Source organism: Oncorhynchus nerka, linkage group LG24 (assembly GCF_034236695.1).
Source record: "Oncorhynchus nerka isolate Pitt River linkage group LG24, Oner_Uvic_2.0, whole genome shotgun sequence".
NCBI classification, from domain to species: domain Eukaryota; kingdom Metazoa; phylum Chordata; class Actinopteri; order Salmoniformes; family Salmonidae; genus Oncorhynchus; species Oncorhynchus nerka.
Window position 1 is genome coordinate 80,644,069 of NC_088419.1, and position 16,888 is coordinate 80,660,956.

The 16,888-nt window shown below is 43.2% G+C and overlaps 1 protein-coding gene across 3 annotated transcripts in view; it reads right to left on the reverse strand.

The window, feature by feature from the left end:
- The window catches only part of syde2 (synapse defective 1, Rho GTPase, homolog 2 (C. elegans)), a 76,510-nt gene that overhangs the window by 17,143 nt on the left and 42,479 nt on the right, over positions 1 to 16,888 (reverse strand). For 2 of the 3 annotated variants that reach the window (XM_029633220.2, XM_029633222.2), the window contains exons 4-6: positions 13,498 to 13,624; positions 4,750 to 4,931; positions 2,282 to 2,513 (exon numbers count right to left, since the gene is read on the reverse strand). In XM_029633220.2, the coding sequence (XP_029489080.2) occupies positions 2,282 to 2,513; positions 4,750 to 4,931; positions 13,498 to 13,624 (541 nt within the window). Of the gene's footprint in view, positions 1 to 2,281; positions 2,514 to 4,749; positions 4,932 to 7,772; positions 9,847 to 13,497; positions 13,625 to 16,888 lie in introns of those variants that run through there. The other variant, XM_029633221.2, reaches the window with a different exon arrangement.

Here is a 16,888-nt window from a genome sequence, read left to right on the forward strand (position 1 = left end):
AGCTTTAGCTACCTGCAGATTCATACTACAGCTATGACAATGTTTGTATTGGTAGTAATATGAGTTGGGATTATGCCAGTTCATTGTTTAGCTAGCTAAATGTCTAAACAAAAGACTCCACTTCGCCCAGATTATTACATGACCCATCAAATTAGCCAGGTGTGTCTGGGGGTGGATATGGCCATCCATTGTATTTCATGAACATGTGTACATGTCTAGACAATAGTGACCCATCCACTTAGCTAGATGTGGCTGAGGGATGGTTATAGAATTTCCTTCACATGACCCATCAATGTAGACAAGTGTGGCGGGTAAGCGTCATCTAATAATGATCAAATATCAGGACACTTTCTGTTTTGATATCGCTACTATGCAAGGTTCCACTTGACTGTACCATTTACACCTTCTGTATCCTGTGCATGTGACAAATAATATTTTGATATAGCGTGTGTTTACCACATGGCCTCACATGTGAATCCTTAAAGAGATGGGTGGGGCTAAGCCTTAAGAGGGTGTGAACGATGCTGAATGGGTGTAGACAAAGAAGAGCTCTCCAGTACCAAAACATTCAAGGGCCATTTTCTCAAATGTGGGGTTATAAATGAATCAACTTTCAAACATAATTACGTTCCCATTGTTCCTCAACTGCAGTGTATCATATACCATTTTCTAGCCCCGAGTCTCTACTTTTATCCAATGTAAAAAACACAATTTCAAATGTTTCTACATAAGACCGAATCCAGGTGGTCGTCATATTTATATAGGTATTCAGACCCTTTGCTATGATACTCGAAATTGAGCTCAGGTGCATCCTGTTTCCATTGATCATCCTTGAGATGTTTCTACAACTTGATTTGAGTCCACCTGTGGTAAATTCAATTGATTGGACACAATTTGGAAAGGCACCTGTCTATATAAGGCCCCACAGTTGACAGTGCATGTCAGAGCAAAAACCAAAACACCAAGCCATGAGGTCAAAGAAAATGTCTGTAGAGCTCCGAGATAGGATTGTGTCAAGGCACAGATCTGGGGAAGGGTACCAAAACAGTTTGGAACCACCAAGACTCTTCCTAGATCTGGCCAGAGCCTGGACTTGAACCCGATTGAACATCTCTGGAGTGACCTGAAAATAGCTGTGCAGCAACGTTCCCCATCCAACCTGACAGACAGAGCTTGAGAGGATCTGCAGAGAAGAATTTGAGAAACTCTCCAAATATAGGTGTGCCAAGCTTGTAGCATCATACCCAAGAAGACTCTAGGTCAAGGCTATAATCGCTGCCAAAGGTGCTTCAACAAAGTACTAAGGGTCTGAATAGTTATGTAAATTTTAAATTTCATTTTTTTATTTTTAATAAACTTGCAAACATTTCTAAAATCCTGTTTTTGCTTTGTCATTATGGGGTATTGTGTGTTGATTGATGAGGGAAAAAAACTATCAATTTTAGAATAATGCTGTAACGTAACAAATTGTGGAAAAAGTCAAGGGGTCTGAATACTTTCTGAATGCACTGTATCTACACAATTAACATAGTATGTTACCCATTGGTCAAAAGATGCGTTTTTGATTCAACACTTTACACCCTATTCCCTTTATAGTGCCCTTATTTTGACCAGGGCCAATAGGGCTCTGAACAAAATAAATGCAATATATAGGGAATAGGGTGCCATATTTTCTCTGGACAGTGATTTATATAAAAGCGGCGCTACCCAATGAGCTTGGTTTACAACAAGGCTTTGGCCCTCCCAATATGATGAAGCACTCTGGGGAGCATTTCATCTATGACGATCGAACAGATGGCAGCGAATGGCTAATTGCTGTGTGTGTCAGCCAAGCCAAACCACCAGAGATCAAAGAGCCAGCCCAGCCTTTTAAAGTCATGTTTGGAACAGAACCACAGAGCTAGGAGCAATTTGCACTAGAAAGCAGTTCCACCAACATAGTGCCCTTCTAGGAAATGTCTTGCTTTTGGGTGAGTGCTTTTTAATATCTGTAAATGTAATAAGTTGTTTATTAAGTTGTTGGCTCAGTGTTTCACAATGCCCAGGATGTTCATAATCACAGACCGCCTGATCTTAAAGCCTCATACATCCACTGCAAGATAAAGTACCTAGTAATTAAGCTAGTCATTAATGAACTATAAAAATGGATGAAGGATGAAGTTGACTAGATTTTCATTTATCCCTGACCAAGATGGCTTCCATAATCGGCTACATTCTAGAGTTATGAAGGTTTATGACATAGGTCACTCTAGTAATATTGCATTTCTATGGTGGAGGTTACCTGGCCATAGCTGCAGAAGGTAGTGCAGCACCTCGATGTGCTTCTTAAAGTGCAGGGCACTGGCCAGCTCTTCTGAGTCGATGAAGACGCGGTTGCTATGGCAGCTGGCCTCCTGGCGTTGGCTGAGCAGCACGGGACCGAAGCACACTGCCAGGTTCTGACACGTCATCTTGTTGACGTCGTGGTGCGACGCCACCAGCTTCAGGTGGTCCAGCAGCCTCCGCAGGGTCAACTGGGATCACACAGACAGAGAGCATGCTGGGTCAGGGCAGGCTAACACAACTGTACTGCGCTGCCTCAGATATGTTCTTTTTTTACAGCATGGTTCCAGAAACTACAGGGAGGATTCATAATCAGGCCAGCTCAGTACAGCATGGTTCCAGAAACTACAGGGAGGATTCATAATCAGGCCAGCTCAGTACAGCATGGTTCCAGAAACTACAGGGAGGATTCATAATCAGGCCAGCTCAGTACAGCATGGTTCCAGAAACTACAGGGAGGATTCATAATCAGGCCAGCTCAGTACAGCATGGTTCCAGAAACTACAGGGAGGATTCAGAAACTAATCAGGCCAGCTCAGTACAGCATGGTTCCAGAAACTACAGGGAGGATTCGTAATCAGGCCAGCTCAGTACAGCATGGTTCCAGAAACTACAGGGAGGATTCATAATCAGGCCAGCTCAGTACAGCATGGTTCCAGAAACTACAGGGAGGATTCATAATCAGGCCAGCTCAGTACAGCATGGTTCCAGAAACTACAGGGAGGATTCATAATCAGGCCAGCTCAGTACAGCATGGTTCCAGAAACTACAGGGAGGATTCATAATCAGGCCAGCTCAGTACAGCATGGTTCCAGAAACTACAGGGAGGATTCATAATCAGGCCAGCTCAGTACAGCATGGTTCCAGAAACTACAGGGAGGATTCGTAATCAGGCCAGCTCAGTACAGCATGGTTCCAGAAACTACAGGGAGGATTCATAATCAGGCCAGCTCAGTACAGCATGGTTCCAGAAACTACAGGGAGGATTCATAATCAGGCCAGCTCAGTACAGCATGGTTCCAGAAACTACAGGGGAGGATTCATAATCAGGCCAGCTCAGTACAGCATGGTTCCAGAAACTACAGGGAGGATTCATAATCAGGCCAGCTCAGTACAGCATGGTTCCAGAAACTACAGGGAGGATTCATAATCAGGCCAGCTCAGTACAGCATGGTTCCAGAAACTACAGGGAGGATTCATAATCAGGCCAGCTCAGTACAGCATGGTTCCAGAAACTACAGGGAGGATTCATAATCAGGCCAGCTCAGTACAGCATGGTTCCAGAAACTACAGGGAGGATTCATAATCAGGCCAGCTCAGTACAGCATGGTTCCAGAAACTACAGGGAGGATTCATAATCAGTCCAGCTCAGTACAGCATGGTTCCAGAAACTACAGGGAGGATTCATAATCAGGCCAGCTCAGTACAGCATGGTTCCAGAAACTACAGGGAGGATTCATAATCAGGCCAGCTCAGTACAGCATGGTTCCAGAAACTACAGGGAGGATTCATAATCAGGCCAGCTCAGTACAGCATGGTTCCAGAAACTACAGGGAGGATTCATAATCAGGCCAGCTCAGTACAGCATGGTTCCAGAAACTACAGGGAGGATTCATAATCAGGCCAGCTCAGTACAGCATGGTTCCAGAAACTACAGGGAGGATTCATAATCAGGCCAGCTCAGTACAGCATGGTTCCAGAAACTACAGGGAGGATTCATAATCAGGCCAGCTCAGTACAGCATGGTTCCAGAAACTACAGGGAGGATTCATAATCAGGCCAGCTCAGTACAGCATGGTTCCAGAAACTACAGGGAGGATTCATAATCAGGCCAGCTCAGTACAGCATGGTTCCAGAAACTACAGGGAGGATTCATAATCAGGCCAGCTCAGTACAGCATGGTTCCAGAAACTACAGGGAGGATTCATAATCAGGCCAGCTCAGTACAGCATGGTTCCAGAAACTACAGGGAGGATTCATAATCAGGCCAGCTCAGTACAGCATGGTTCCAGAAACTACAGGGAGGATTCATAATCAGGCCAGCTCAGTACAGCATGGTTCCAGAAACTACAGGGAGGATTCATAATCAGGCCAGCTCAGTACAGCATGGTTCCAGAAACTACAGGGAGGATTCATAATCAGGCCAGCTCAGTACAGCATGGTTCCAGAAACTACAGGGAGGATTCATAATCAGGCCAGCTCAGTACAGCATGGTTCCAGAAACTACAGGGAGGATTCGTAATCAGGCCAGCTCAGTACAGCATGGTTCCAGAAACTACAGGGAGGATTCGTAATCAGGCCAGCTCAGTACAGCATGGTTCCAGAAACTACAGGGAGGATTCATAATCAGGCCAGCTCAGTACAGCTTGGTTTGGCTCAGGTACGGCTCAGTAGTGTGAAAAGCCCTTAAAAGGATCTTCTCCTTACCCTCTCCACCTCTGGCAGGTTCTCCAGCAGGCTGACAGTCTGCTCTGTGTCCGCCTGGTCGTTCTCACATCCTCCTGCTCCAATACGCAGAGGCCTCTTAGCCATGGAGTCTAACACAGCCTCATACAGGTGCTTAGTGATGAGGGGGTACGGCAACTCACGCAGGTAGTCCTTCAGCACACCTGGAGAGAGGAAGGGATGGACAGAGAGAAAGAGGGAGGGAGAGAGAGACAGAGGCAAGAGAGATAGGGCGGCGAGAGAGGGGGGAGCATGAGAAACCCTTTATGGAATGAACAGAATAATAAGCTCTGATTATAACAACTCTGGCAACGATGATGACAGCAACCAGATGTTACTTCAGAGGGCAGAAAAGATTTTCACCAGAAAGAAGACCATGAAGAACACCACTGTCTGTCTGTGCCATCTGGACCTGATTCAGGCTCGATCAGCTGGGCTTTAGATGCTTTTTTCACAGCTCAATCGAGTGAAACACACTACCTCTTATGTACTTCACAAGACAGCTTAAATACCTGACAAATTGCTAACAATATAATCTTTATGAAGAGACGTTATTGAGAAATCAAAGGCTTTTCTTCTCCCTTACTTTTACACAGCAGGCTGGGCCTGGTACACACTCTGCTGGCTGCCAAGGATTTTAGGACCCATTGTTGTGGTGGGCTCTGTTCTGGGGGCATCTAGGGCAATGCCTGATTGGAATCGGGCGTGACATGGCAGCCTGAGAATGTTGAAGAGGGGGTGGGGGGACTCGATTCTGTGATGGTGGAGACTTTTAAACCTGTAACTCCAGCCACATTCAGCCTTCAACAGGCCCAGACAAAAGAGGCGAGCAAACATGAAACCCACACTGTCTGTCTCCACTAAGCCCCCTTAAAAGTATTTTATTTTCCTCAAAGGCGAGGAGAAAAAATAACAGACAAATATGGAAATAAAGAAAGACGTCTTGGCAGCGTGTCAATTCTCAGCGGTGGAATGGATTGATATTATAATATTTTTTTCTGTGCGTAACTAGCTATCGCTTTTCAGAGCAGAGCTTTGAGTTGGGCAGTCAGTGGGTCCTCAGTGATTTGGAGACAGAGACTGAGGCTGTTTCAGTTAGTAACTACTACAGGTCCATTACCATACAAAGACAACTTCAGTTCAGACGCATGTACGTGACTAGATTGACAATAACATCCAGATTAAGCCACTGTAAATAGAGCTGCTTAATCAATTAAGCATGGCATATAACCAGTACAATCAGTACACTTAATTGGGTTTTGGCTTTTTTCACAACCGTTCTCCAGAGTATAACTACAACGGTATAAGAAGAACTTTATGTAAATTGTTACCCATATTTTATTTCTAACTCACGGTCTAGTCGTCTTCCCTAACAGCTTTACAGGAGAAATAAGAGCATGAATCAATGTTCACTTTTTAATCCTGTCCAATCCCGTTGTTCACTTAAGGAAGAGGGAGTCATTAACTTAATGCTGTCCAGTCTTTTTCAGACTGCCTGGTATAATCTCTATCCATGCTACCCTCTAATCCAGATAGAAACAAGCATGAAACAAAGAGCAGACTGAAATCATACTGGGGATCTGGGATTAGGCTGCTTTTTAGTGTGTGGAATAACCAGCATTTCCTCCCCAGAGATGGACTAATAAAGTACTATTCTATTCTTCATCCAGAGCATGTAGTCTGGCGGGAATGCAGTAGGTGGACTTCTGTTGACAGAGTGATGTAGATTCAGTCCACTGTTGAAAACTCCCAGATGCCCATCAGGCTGAGTTGTGTTTTACTCATCACCAGACTCCTGCAGATTAAGGATGGGATCTGCAGTAGGGGAAACAGCGCCGCTGGCTGTCCCACTACAGCTGTTATAGGTTTCGTTGTCGAGCTGAGATTGTGTTGTTGTTGCAGTACATATTGTGCTCTTCAGTCGCGAGTGCAATGATGTCCGAGGTGACAGTGTCCATTGTTTTCAGTAACTTCTTTGTTGTTGTAATATCACAAACCAACATGGCCTTTTCAACATTAAGGATTCTAGCTTCAAACACACTGGCAAGAGCATAGTCTAGTGGTAAGACTGATTACAAATCGAATCTAAGGAAAATATATATAGTAGGACCCTATGTTAAAGATTTATACATACTGTATGCTCTTTAAAGTTGTTGCTGTGTAAGAAAGGATTTCCCTCCTATATCGCTCCTGACCTACAGTACATAAAACTCAGGGGTGTGACCGTTTCTTTCCCTTCCTCTGTCCCTAACTCAGGTCTGTTTTTCACATCAGGAGTCAGAATCTGAGCCCCCTCCATAACTGTACTCAAGACCCAACATGCCTCAACATAGCAGTGCAGAGGACAGAGTCTGCCGTTTGTGCATTCCTACACCACATAGCCATGGTGGTGCTGCAGATTTGATTCTACTAAAAAACAACTAAGTTTGCTGTGTCAAGCCATCACGGTAGGCACTTAAAGCATCATCCTGTCTCTCTCTCAATTCAATTAAATTCAAGGGACTTTATTGGCATGGGAAACATCTGTTTACATTGCCAAATCAAGTGAAATGGATAAACAAAAGTGAACAGTAAATATTACAATCACAAAAGTTCCAAAAGAATAAAGACATTTCAAATGTCATATTATGTCCATATACAGTGTTGTAACAATGTGCAAATAGTTAAAGTACAAAACTGAAAATAAATAAACATAAATATAGGTTACATTTACAATGGTGTTTGTTCTTCACTGGTTGACCTTTTCTTGTGGCAACAGGTCACACATCTTGCTGCTGTGATTGCATACTGTGGTATTTCATCCAATAGATATGGGAGTTCATCAAAATTGGATTTGTTTTCGAATTCTTTGTGGGTCTGTGTAATCTGAGGGAAATATGTGTCTCTAATATGGTCATACATTTGGCAGGAGGTTAGGAAGTGCAGCTCAGTTTCCACCTCATTTTGTGGGCAGTGTGCACATAGTGTCACGGGCGTCGAATGAAGAGGACCAAAGAGCAGCGTGGTGAATGTACATATTCCTTTTATTTAGGATAATGACGCAGACAAAAACCAATACAAACAACCGTGAAGCTTAAGGGCTATGTGCCACAAACAACGTTACCTACCCACCCTGAAGGAGGGAAAAAGGGCTACCTAAGTATGGTTGCCAATCAGAGACAACGATAGACAGCTGTCCCTGATTGAGAACCATACCCGGCCAAAACATAGAAATAAAGAAACATAGAAAACAAAACATAGAAAGCCCACCCCACATCACACCCTGACCTAACCAAATAGAGAAATAAAACGGCTCTTTGAGGTCAGGGCATGACACATAGCCTGTCTTCTCTAGAGAGCCAGGTCTGCCTACAGTGACCTTTCTCAATAGCAAGGCTATGCTCACTGAGTCTGTACATAGTCAAAGCTTTCCTTAAGTTTGGGTCAGTCACAGTGGTCAGGTATTCTGCCACTGTGTACTCTCTGTTTAGGGCCAAATAGCATTCTAGTTTGCTCTGTTTTTTTGTTAATTCTTTCCAATGTGTCAAGTAATTATCTTTTTGTTTGCTCATGGTTTGGTTGGGTCTAATTGTGTTGCTGTCCTGGGGCTCTGTGGGGTCTGTTTGTGTTTGTGAACAGAGCCCCAGGATCAGCATACTTAGGGGACTCTTCTCCAGGTTAATTTCTCTGTAGATAATGGCTTTGTTATGGAAGGTTTGGGAATCGCTTCCTTTTAGGAAGAAATGTAGAAATGTAACGTCTCTTTTCTGGATTTGGATAATTAGCGGCTTTCGGCCTAATTCTGCTCTGCAGGCATTATTTGGAGCTTTAAATTGTACACATAGGATATTTTTGCAGAATTCTGCATGCAGAGTCTCAATTAGGTGTTTGTCACATTTTGTGATTTCTCTCTTCTCTCTCTCTCCCCTCTCCCAGCCCCCCACCATTCTCCCCCTTTCTCTTAGGTAGATCTACAATGATGACAGGTCTCTGTTCAGACTGGAGGACTGCATGCCTAGATGAAAACAGCAGATATGAAAAGGACATTTTTGTTCAGGGAGCCTGGTGATAGATAGCACTCCAACCAGCCTGCCAGTCAGTCAGTCAGCCCGCCCCTCTTTAACAACAGTCTGGGCAGAGACTCTACCTGGTTTACTATTGAGCTTTTGAAACATTTGACAAACAGCTACAATGTTGTTTGCTTTTTCATTCATGATGTTTTTCCCCATTTGACTCAGAGGTACCAGGTATTAAAGAGTTAGAATGTGCAGTGTTAGATAAGTACAGATAAAGGAGATAAATGTAACAGGGTTTTACTTCTAGCTCTCTGGATACTTCCTTAGACATGCTGATTTCCCAGACAGATAGAAGCAGTGATTGTGAACATCCTCCAGCAAAACCAAAACACAGTGTTCTATCAGTCCTCACAAAAACAAATAGATTCATCAACTTCAGTTTAATCTAGTTATTCCATCGCCAACTAACATAGTGCTGTACTAGGACCAAGTTTGAAATGCAATGTGACAATGAAAATAACCTTCTTTTTTTTTTTTTTACTACTGACCAAATAATTATAGATTATAGGTTCTCACTTATACCACCTTAATGATCTCTGTGTGAACACAACACACCTATAACTCAATACACACCAATATTCTATGTTCCCTTCCGCAGTAGTTTTGATATAAACACTGGTCCCCTGTTTGTGTGTGTGTGTGTGTGTTGTGTGTGTGTGCATGTGTAGTGACTCAGAGCAGAGAGAATGCAGCCATTATGTGTGGGGTAAATGATTAGCCTGCTATGACACAGCTCTGTGTTTACTCTGCCGTTGGAGTACCTTAACCCCTTTTGGGGCTTGCCACACACACACACACACACACACACACACACACACACACACACACACACACACACACACACACACACACACACACCAGGCAAGGTCATGCTCAGTTTGGAACAGGTGGCCTTCCTCTGCAGGTGTTGACTTTATTTTCACAGCCTGTGATGTGTTAGGCAACAAACACATCATGGAGACGAGGAATGTTGTTGTTCAGGGAAGGTGTTTTGTTTTTTCAGTGAAGTTGTTTTGGGATTTTCCTGTAGGGGAATTGGTGGCAGAAATGAGCTTTGAGTTGATAGAGAAATGTGTTGTGTTTTTGGTCCAAAGTTTAGTCATTGACAGGCAAATCTTACACATACGGTTTCTCACAACTGAAATTGTAGACTTTTGCAGAATATCTACAAGAAACACTACAAGACCCATATGGCAATGGTCCAACACCTTTTTCAAACAAAACTACAGGGGACTGCTGCCGTCGGTCGATGCTGCCCTAAAGAAACAAATAGGGGCTTGTTCTCCCCTTCCAACACCTGCCTTCTCCCCACACTCCCAGACCAGTAGAGAGAGAGTCAGAGGGGCTGTAGAGGACAGGGGGCGGGGCCTTGCCTTGCCCTGCCCGCTTCTCTCTCTGACACCCACCCACTCACACTGGACAAGGACTGTAGGTGTTTGTATGACGGGCCCTTCCTGCCTCCTGTTCGGCCTAGAGTTCAGCTAAGCCACCATGCCTCCACTTAACCAAATACCATCTGTGTGTTCTGCATCAAAGAGAGCACTATTAATGACTTTCCATATATTTACTGCATGGGGAGGGCTGGACTAGAGGACTGGAAGGGCAGCTAGCTGGGCTACAAACTAGACTCTTTATCCTTGTTAACAAAGGGTGTCTCTTAAATCAGATTCAATTTCAGATTTTTTCGTTTTTCTAAGCTTTCGGTTTGTAATGACCTTTGTCACACGTACAGACTCTGAACTAAGCCCGAACCACTATCTTCCCTTTCACGGAGAGGAGGGAAATTACACTGATTCACCATCAACCCTTGCTCTATTTAATTTAGAACGCATCACTGAGGCTTCTTGTTGTGTTGGCTTCCTGCCAAGAAAGGGTTGATAGATGGGACTCCATGCATTAGCTACCAGGTGGAGAAACAACATCAGTTACATCTACAATGATCCTCGTACAGTCTCATTGCTGTGTTACATAGACTAGAAATATATAATACTTCAATAATAACTTCAAAATGGCAGATGTTGTGACTGACCTAGTCGGCCTCTCAGAAGCCTCCTTGTGTAAAGCATGGCGTTCTCTGAGATCAGAACCAGAGAAGTCTGAAGTAATGCCTGGCCGGTGACCGAAGCACACCACCATGACTAAAACTAAAATGAGCAGCTTGTCCTTCCATCTGTGCTCCTGACTGAAGGGGCTGGGGGGGGCGGGTCTGTGGACACGGGGTCCTGCCAAAGCCCTCACAGCCCTGGAGGAATGTCTCTGAGTCAAAGGGGGCTAAAGAGAGAGAGAGCTCCTGCCCCCCTCCACCACCCTTCTTGATTTAAGTCACATCCCAGCTGTCAACACTAATTCAATTACAGTAGAGACCTACACCATCTAGACTCCTGTTGTCATCCATGTTAACCTACATACAACTTCTGAATGTACTGACAAGTTTTAATGTTAATACCAAAAAAGTCTGTACCTAAAAATACTGTATCGCAATAAAAAAATCTAACTCAGAAATTCCGCTGCCTGAGACAAAAAAGAGCCATTGGCTAAATTCAGTTCATGTATGTTACCATAACTATTCTCTATTCAGAGCATGACAATCATGATGACTTGTTTCCTTTGTCTGGGATCATGGTTTGAAACAAAGTAAGGCTAGGCAGTTCACATGTTTTGCAAGCTTTGGATTGAACTTTGACACGGGATAATCCCTTTCAATACCTCTGCCTTTTAAATGAGCCGGGTGACAACCCAGACCTCGCCGCCTCCTCTTAGCTCATCCATTTGGCCTGCTTATTAGCTAGTCTCTCTGTCTCTCTCTCTGGCTGACCTGACTACACTCAAACCACCAACCCCATCCCCCTCTATCTATCACTGCTCTCAGCCCAGCCACCCTTCCCCCGCGCTCTCTCTCTCACTCCCTCAGCCCATCTGCAACAGCCACACGCTCGGCAGAGTAAATTTAGACAGCAAGCAAAAACCAACAATCCACACTGGTGCTGGCCCTTTTTTTCTAACCCGCTCAACTGTTAACTGTGTTCTTTGCCCTGCCATGCTAATGCATTTGGATCGAAGCAGGCATGATACGAGGACGCCTATATGGGCCTCTTTCCAAAACCAACAGCAGCTCCCACAATGCCAAGGGGCTTCCATGGTCTTCCTCTTTTTCGGTGGGAAGAAAATAATAATCCGTGAACAAGTATTTTTTTAAATGATTTTTCTCTTAACTGTTGCCCCTCCCCTGTCTATTCCGGAATCTGAATTCACTGGTTAACAAGTGACATGGCAGACATACTCTGGAAGTTAACAGATCATTGGTGTTGTTTAGCTATTTTGATCAGGCTAACATCCTTCTGCAGGCTGCAGCGAAGGGGAATATTGGACATTCACTCCAATCCCAACATGGCCAAGCAGAACAGTTTAGTCCTAGTTTGTCATTGATAATGATAGAAACCAGTGAGGAATTACATTACTTCAAGCAGAGTGAAACTGGGTTATTGTCCTCTATTTAATATGTAAATAATGGTAACCCTCAGTGCGTGAATTATGTTCAGGGGTCTGTGTGTGTGTGTGTGTGTGTGTGTGTGTGTGTCAGAGCGGGGGTGGTCAGAGCGAGTGGCATGTCTAAACCTGGGGAAGGGAAATGAAGGAATGACCTAAATGCACTTTGGTCTGGATGGTTGGCTGGCTGATGTGAGGGCTCTCCTCTCAGATACACTCACACGCTGGTGGTATGCTGACTGGAATGCTTTTACAACAAACAAAAACATGCAAGTAAGCATGCATGCACACACACACACACACACACACACACACACACACACACACACACACACACACACACACACACGTACACACACACACGTAAATGTAAACGCACACACACACACACACACACACACACACACACACACACACACGTACACACACACACGTAAATGTAAACGCACACACACATGCACAGACACATGTGTGACGTGTGTACAGTGCACTCAGAGAGTATTCACACCCCTTGACTTTTTCCACATTTTGTTTTGTTACAAAGTGGGATTAAAATGGATTGAATTGTCGTTTTTGGTCAAAGACCTACACAAAATACTCTGTAATGTCAAAGTGGAAGAAAAATTATAACATTTGTAAAAAATATATGAAAAATAGAACAGTAATATATCTTGATTAGATAACTATTCAGTCCCCTGAGTCAATACATGTTAGAATTACCTTTAGCAGCGATTACATCTTACCAGCGATTAAGAGCTTAGCACACCTGGATTGTACAACATTTGGCCATTATTCTTTTCAAAATTCTTCAAGCTGTCAAATTGGTTGTTGATCATTGCTAGTCAACAATTTTCAGGTCCTGCAATAGATTTTCAAGCAGATTTAATCAAAACTGTCTTCACTGTCTTCTTGGTAAGCAACTCTGTTTTAGGTTATTGTTCTGCTGGAAGGTGAATTCATCTCCCAGTGTCTGGTGGAAAACAGACTGGACCAGGTTTTCCTCTAGGATTTTTGCTGTGCTTAGCTCCATTCTTTTTTCTGAATTGCTTTGCCACATTATTTGCAGTATTCATTCAGTGCCTTGTTGTAAACAACGTTCTAAAGGCACTGTACATGTCACACACACAGCAATAGTTTGAATAGGTGTTACAGGACAGAGGTTCTGATTCTATTTGCAGTGTAATGTTACCTGTGATGACGTTGATGTCAGGGTAGGTGTTTTCACAGAGCTCTACACCCAGGCTGTCCCTTTCAAAGGCCTCCCGAAGCTCCTTCTTTACTGCCGCTGAACCACACAGACGGTAGAGGCCCACAACCTGCAAAAACACATAGACAGCCAGGTTAAATACACAACCTGCAGAAACACATACACAACCAGGTTAAATACACACAACCTGCAGAAACACACACAACAAGGTTAAATGCACACAACCTGCAAAAACACATAGACAACCAGGTTAAATACACACAACCTGCAAAAACACATAGACAACCAGGTTAAATACACACAACCTGCAGAAACACATAGACAGCCAGGTTAAATACACAACCTGCAGAAACACATACACAACCAGGTTAAATACACACAACCTGCAGAAACACATACACAACCAGGTTAAATACACACAACCTGCAGAAACACATAGACAGTCAGGTTAAATACACACAACCTGCAGAAACACACACAACCAGGTTAAATACACACAACCTGCAGAAACACATACACAACCAGGTTAAATACACACAACCTGCAGAAACACATAGACAGCCAGGTTAAATAAACACAACCTGCAGAAACACAACCAGGTTAAATACACAACCTGCAGAAACACATAGACAGCCAGGTTAAATACACACAACCTGCAGAAACACATAGATAGCCAGGTTAAATACACACAACCTGCAGAAACACACACAACCAGGTTAAATACACACAACCTGCAGAAACACATAGACAACCAGGTTAAATACACACAACCAGGTTAAATACACACAACCTGCAGAAACACATAGATAGCCAGGTTAAATACACACAACCTGCAGAAACACACACAACCAGGTTAAATGCACACAACCTGCAGAAACACATACACAACCAGGTTAAATACACACAACCTGCAGAAACACATAGACAGCCAGGTTAAATACACACAACCTGCAGAAACACATACACAACCAGGTTAAATAAACACAACCTGCAAAAACACATAGACAGCCAGGTTAAATACACACAACCTGCAGAAACACATACAACCAGGTTAAATACACAACCTGCAGAAACACATACACAACCAGGTTAAATACACACAACCTGCAGAAACACACACAACCAGGTTAAATACACACAACCTGCAGAAACACACACAACCAGGTTAAATACACACAACCTGCAGAAACACATACACAACCAGGTTAAATACAAACAACCTGCAGAAACACACACAACCAGGTTAAATACACACAACCTGCAGAAACACACACAACCAGGTTAAATACACAACCTGCAGAAACACATACACAACCAGGTTAAATACACACAACCTGCAGAAACACACACAACCAGGTTAAATACACACAACCTGCAGAAACACATACACAACCAGGTTAAATACACACAACCTGCAGAAACACATAGACAGCCAGGTTAAATACACACAACCTGCAGAAACACACACAACTAGGTTAAATACACACAACCTGCAGAAACACACACAACCAGGTTAAATGCACAGAACCTGCAAAAACACATACACAACCAGGTTAAATGCACACAACCTGCAAAAACACATACACAACCAGGTTAAATACACACAACCTGCAGAAACACACACAACCAGGTTAAATGCACACAACCTGCAAAAACACATACACAATCAGGTTAAATATACACAACCTGCAGAAACACACACAACCAGGTTAAATACACACAACCTGCAGAAACACACACAACCAGGTTAAATACACACAACCTGCAAAAACACATACACAACCAGGTTAAATACACACAACCTGCAGAAACACACACAACCAGGTTAAATACACACAACCTGCAGAAACACACACAACCAGGTTAAATACACACAACCTGCAGAAACACACACAACCAGGTTAAATACACACAACCTGCAGAAACACACACAACCAGGTTAAATGCACACAACCTGCAAAAACACATACACAATCAGGTTAAATATACACAACCTGCAGAAACACACACAACCAGGTTAAATACACACAACCTGCAGAAACACACACAACCAGGTTAAATACACACAACCTGCAAAAACACATACACAACCAGGTTAAATACACACAACCTGCAGAAACACACACAACCAGGTTAAATACACACAACCTGCAAAAACACACATGGGTCAAATACAGGCAAACAAAAAAAACTGCAAAAACACAACTAGGTCAAACACAAAGACAAAACCTGCTAAAATCACTCACATGACTAGGTTAAATACTCACCGTCCCAAATACATGAGTCATACACAGAGGGTTATACCATTATCTATATACAACAGTGTTTCCCCTAGGATTTTCAGCAGATAGTGGACGGGCGGAGGGAGGCACTTCTGGTGATCTTTAAAAAGACATTCTACTCCAAAATGCATAAAAATTACATGAGGTTGACAACATCTGAAATATAACTGATGTGCACCACTGCACTGTAGAAATTATGAGGAGCAAGCTGTGGCTGGACGCTCGTGGCTCTCATTCACACCACTACTTGCTATGTTTGCTCCAAATATATGTTGTAACTTGTCACTCTGATCTTAAAGGGATAGTATACGATTTTGGCAATTCAAATACAAATTGTATCCATGGGTTAATCTGACTCTGAAAGTATAAAAAGGGCTTAATTGCCACAATCTGGCACTATTCCCTTAAAAGTGTAAAATATAAATAAACACTTGACTGAATTTGAGAAACCTTGGCTTAGATCATGTATTTCATCCCTTTCATATCGTGCTATGGCGCATTCTTCTGTCTCTTTTACAAAACAGGTGTAAAAGAAACAGATCGGACAAGTAGGCGTGCAATGGATTATGGTCTTTGTAGTTAATTAACATTATTTCTGCGCTAAACTATGTAGAATATTGGCCTGTTGGAAACTACAACTCCCTACTTCATCACAGACTTCGGGCATGATCTGATTTATCTCTACAGAAACTGCACAACGTGTGCATTGAGCTGACAGAATTATTTTTTACAAAATGGAATTCAAATAATTGAACCGATGTCTGTCAATTAGTTGTTTGAAAACCGAAATGTCAGTTAATTGCTCAGCACTAATGACTAGCAAGGATCCCACAGCTGTCAGTTCAAACCATGGCAGTCACACACTGTAAACAACCTCTTAGAGTAGCAACAGAGTAGTTACATGACCAGTGAAAGCACCATGGAAAACCCATGGGAACACGGAGCCTGTGTGTACTGGCTGATCACAATATACACTTAATTACACTGTTATGAATAGCTCAATGATACAGCTTCCTAATCTCCGGCCAGGGAACTGCCATGTTCCAGGTAGTGCAGCACCTATCTATGGTTCTGGGTGGTACGAAGCCTCT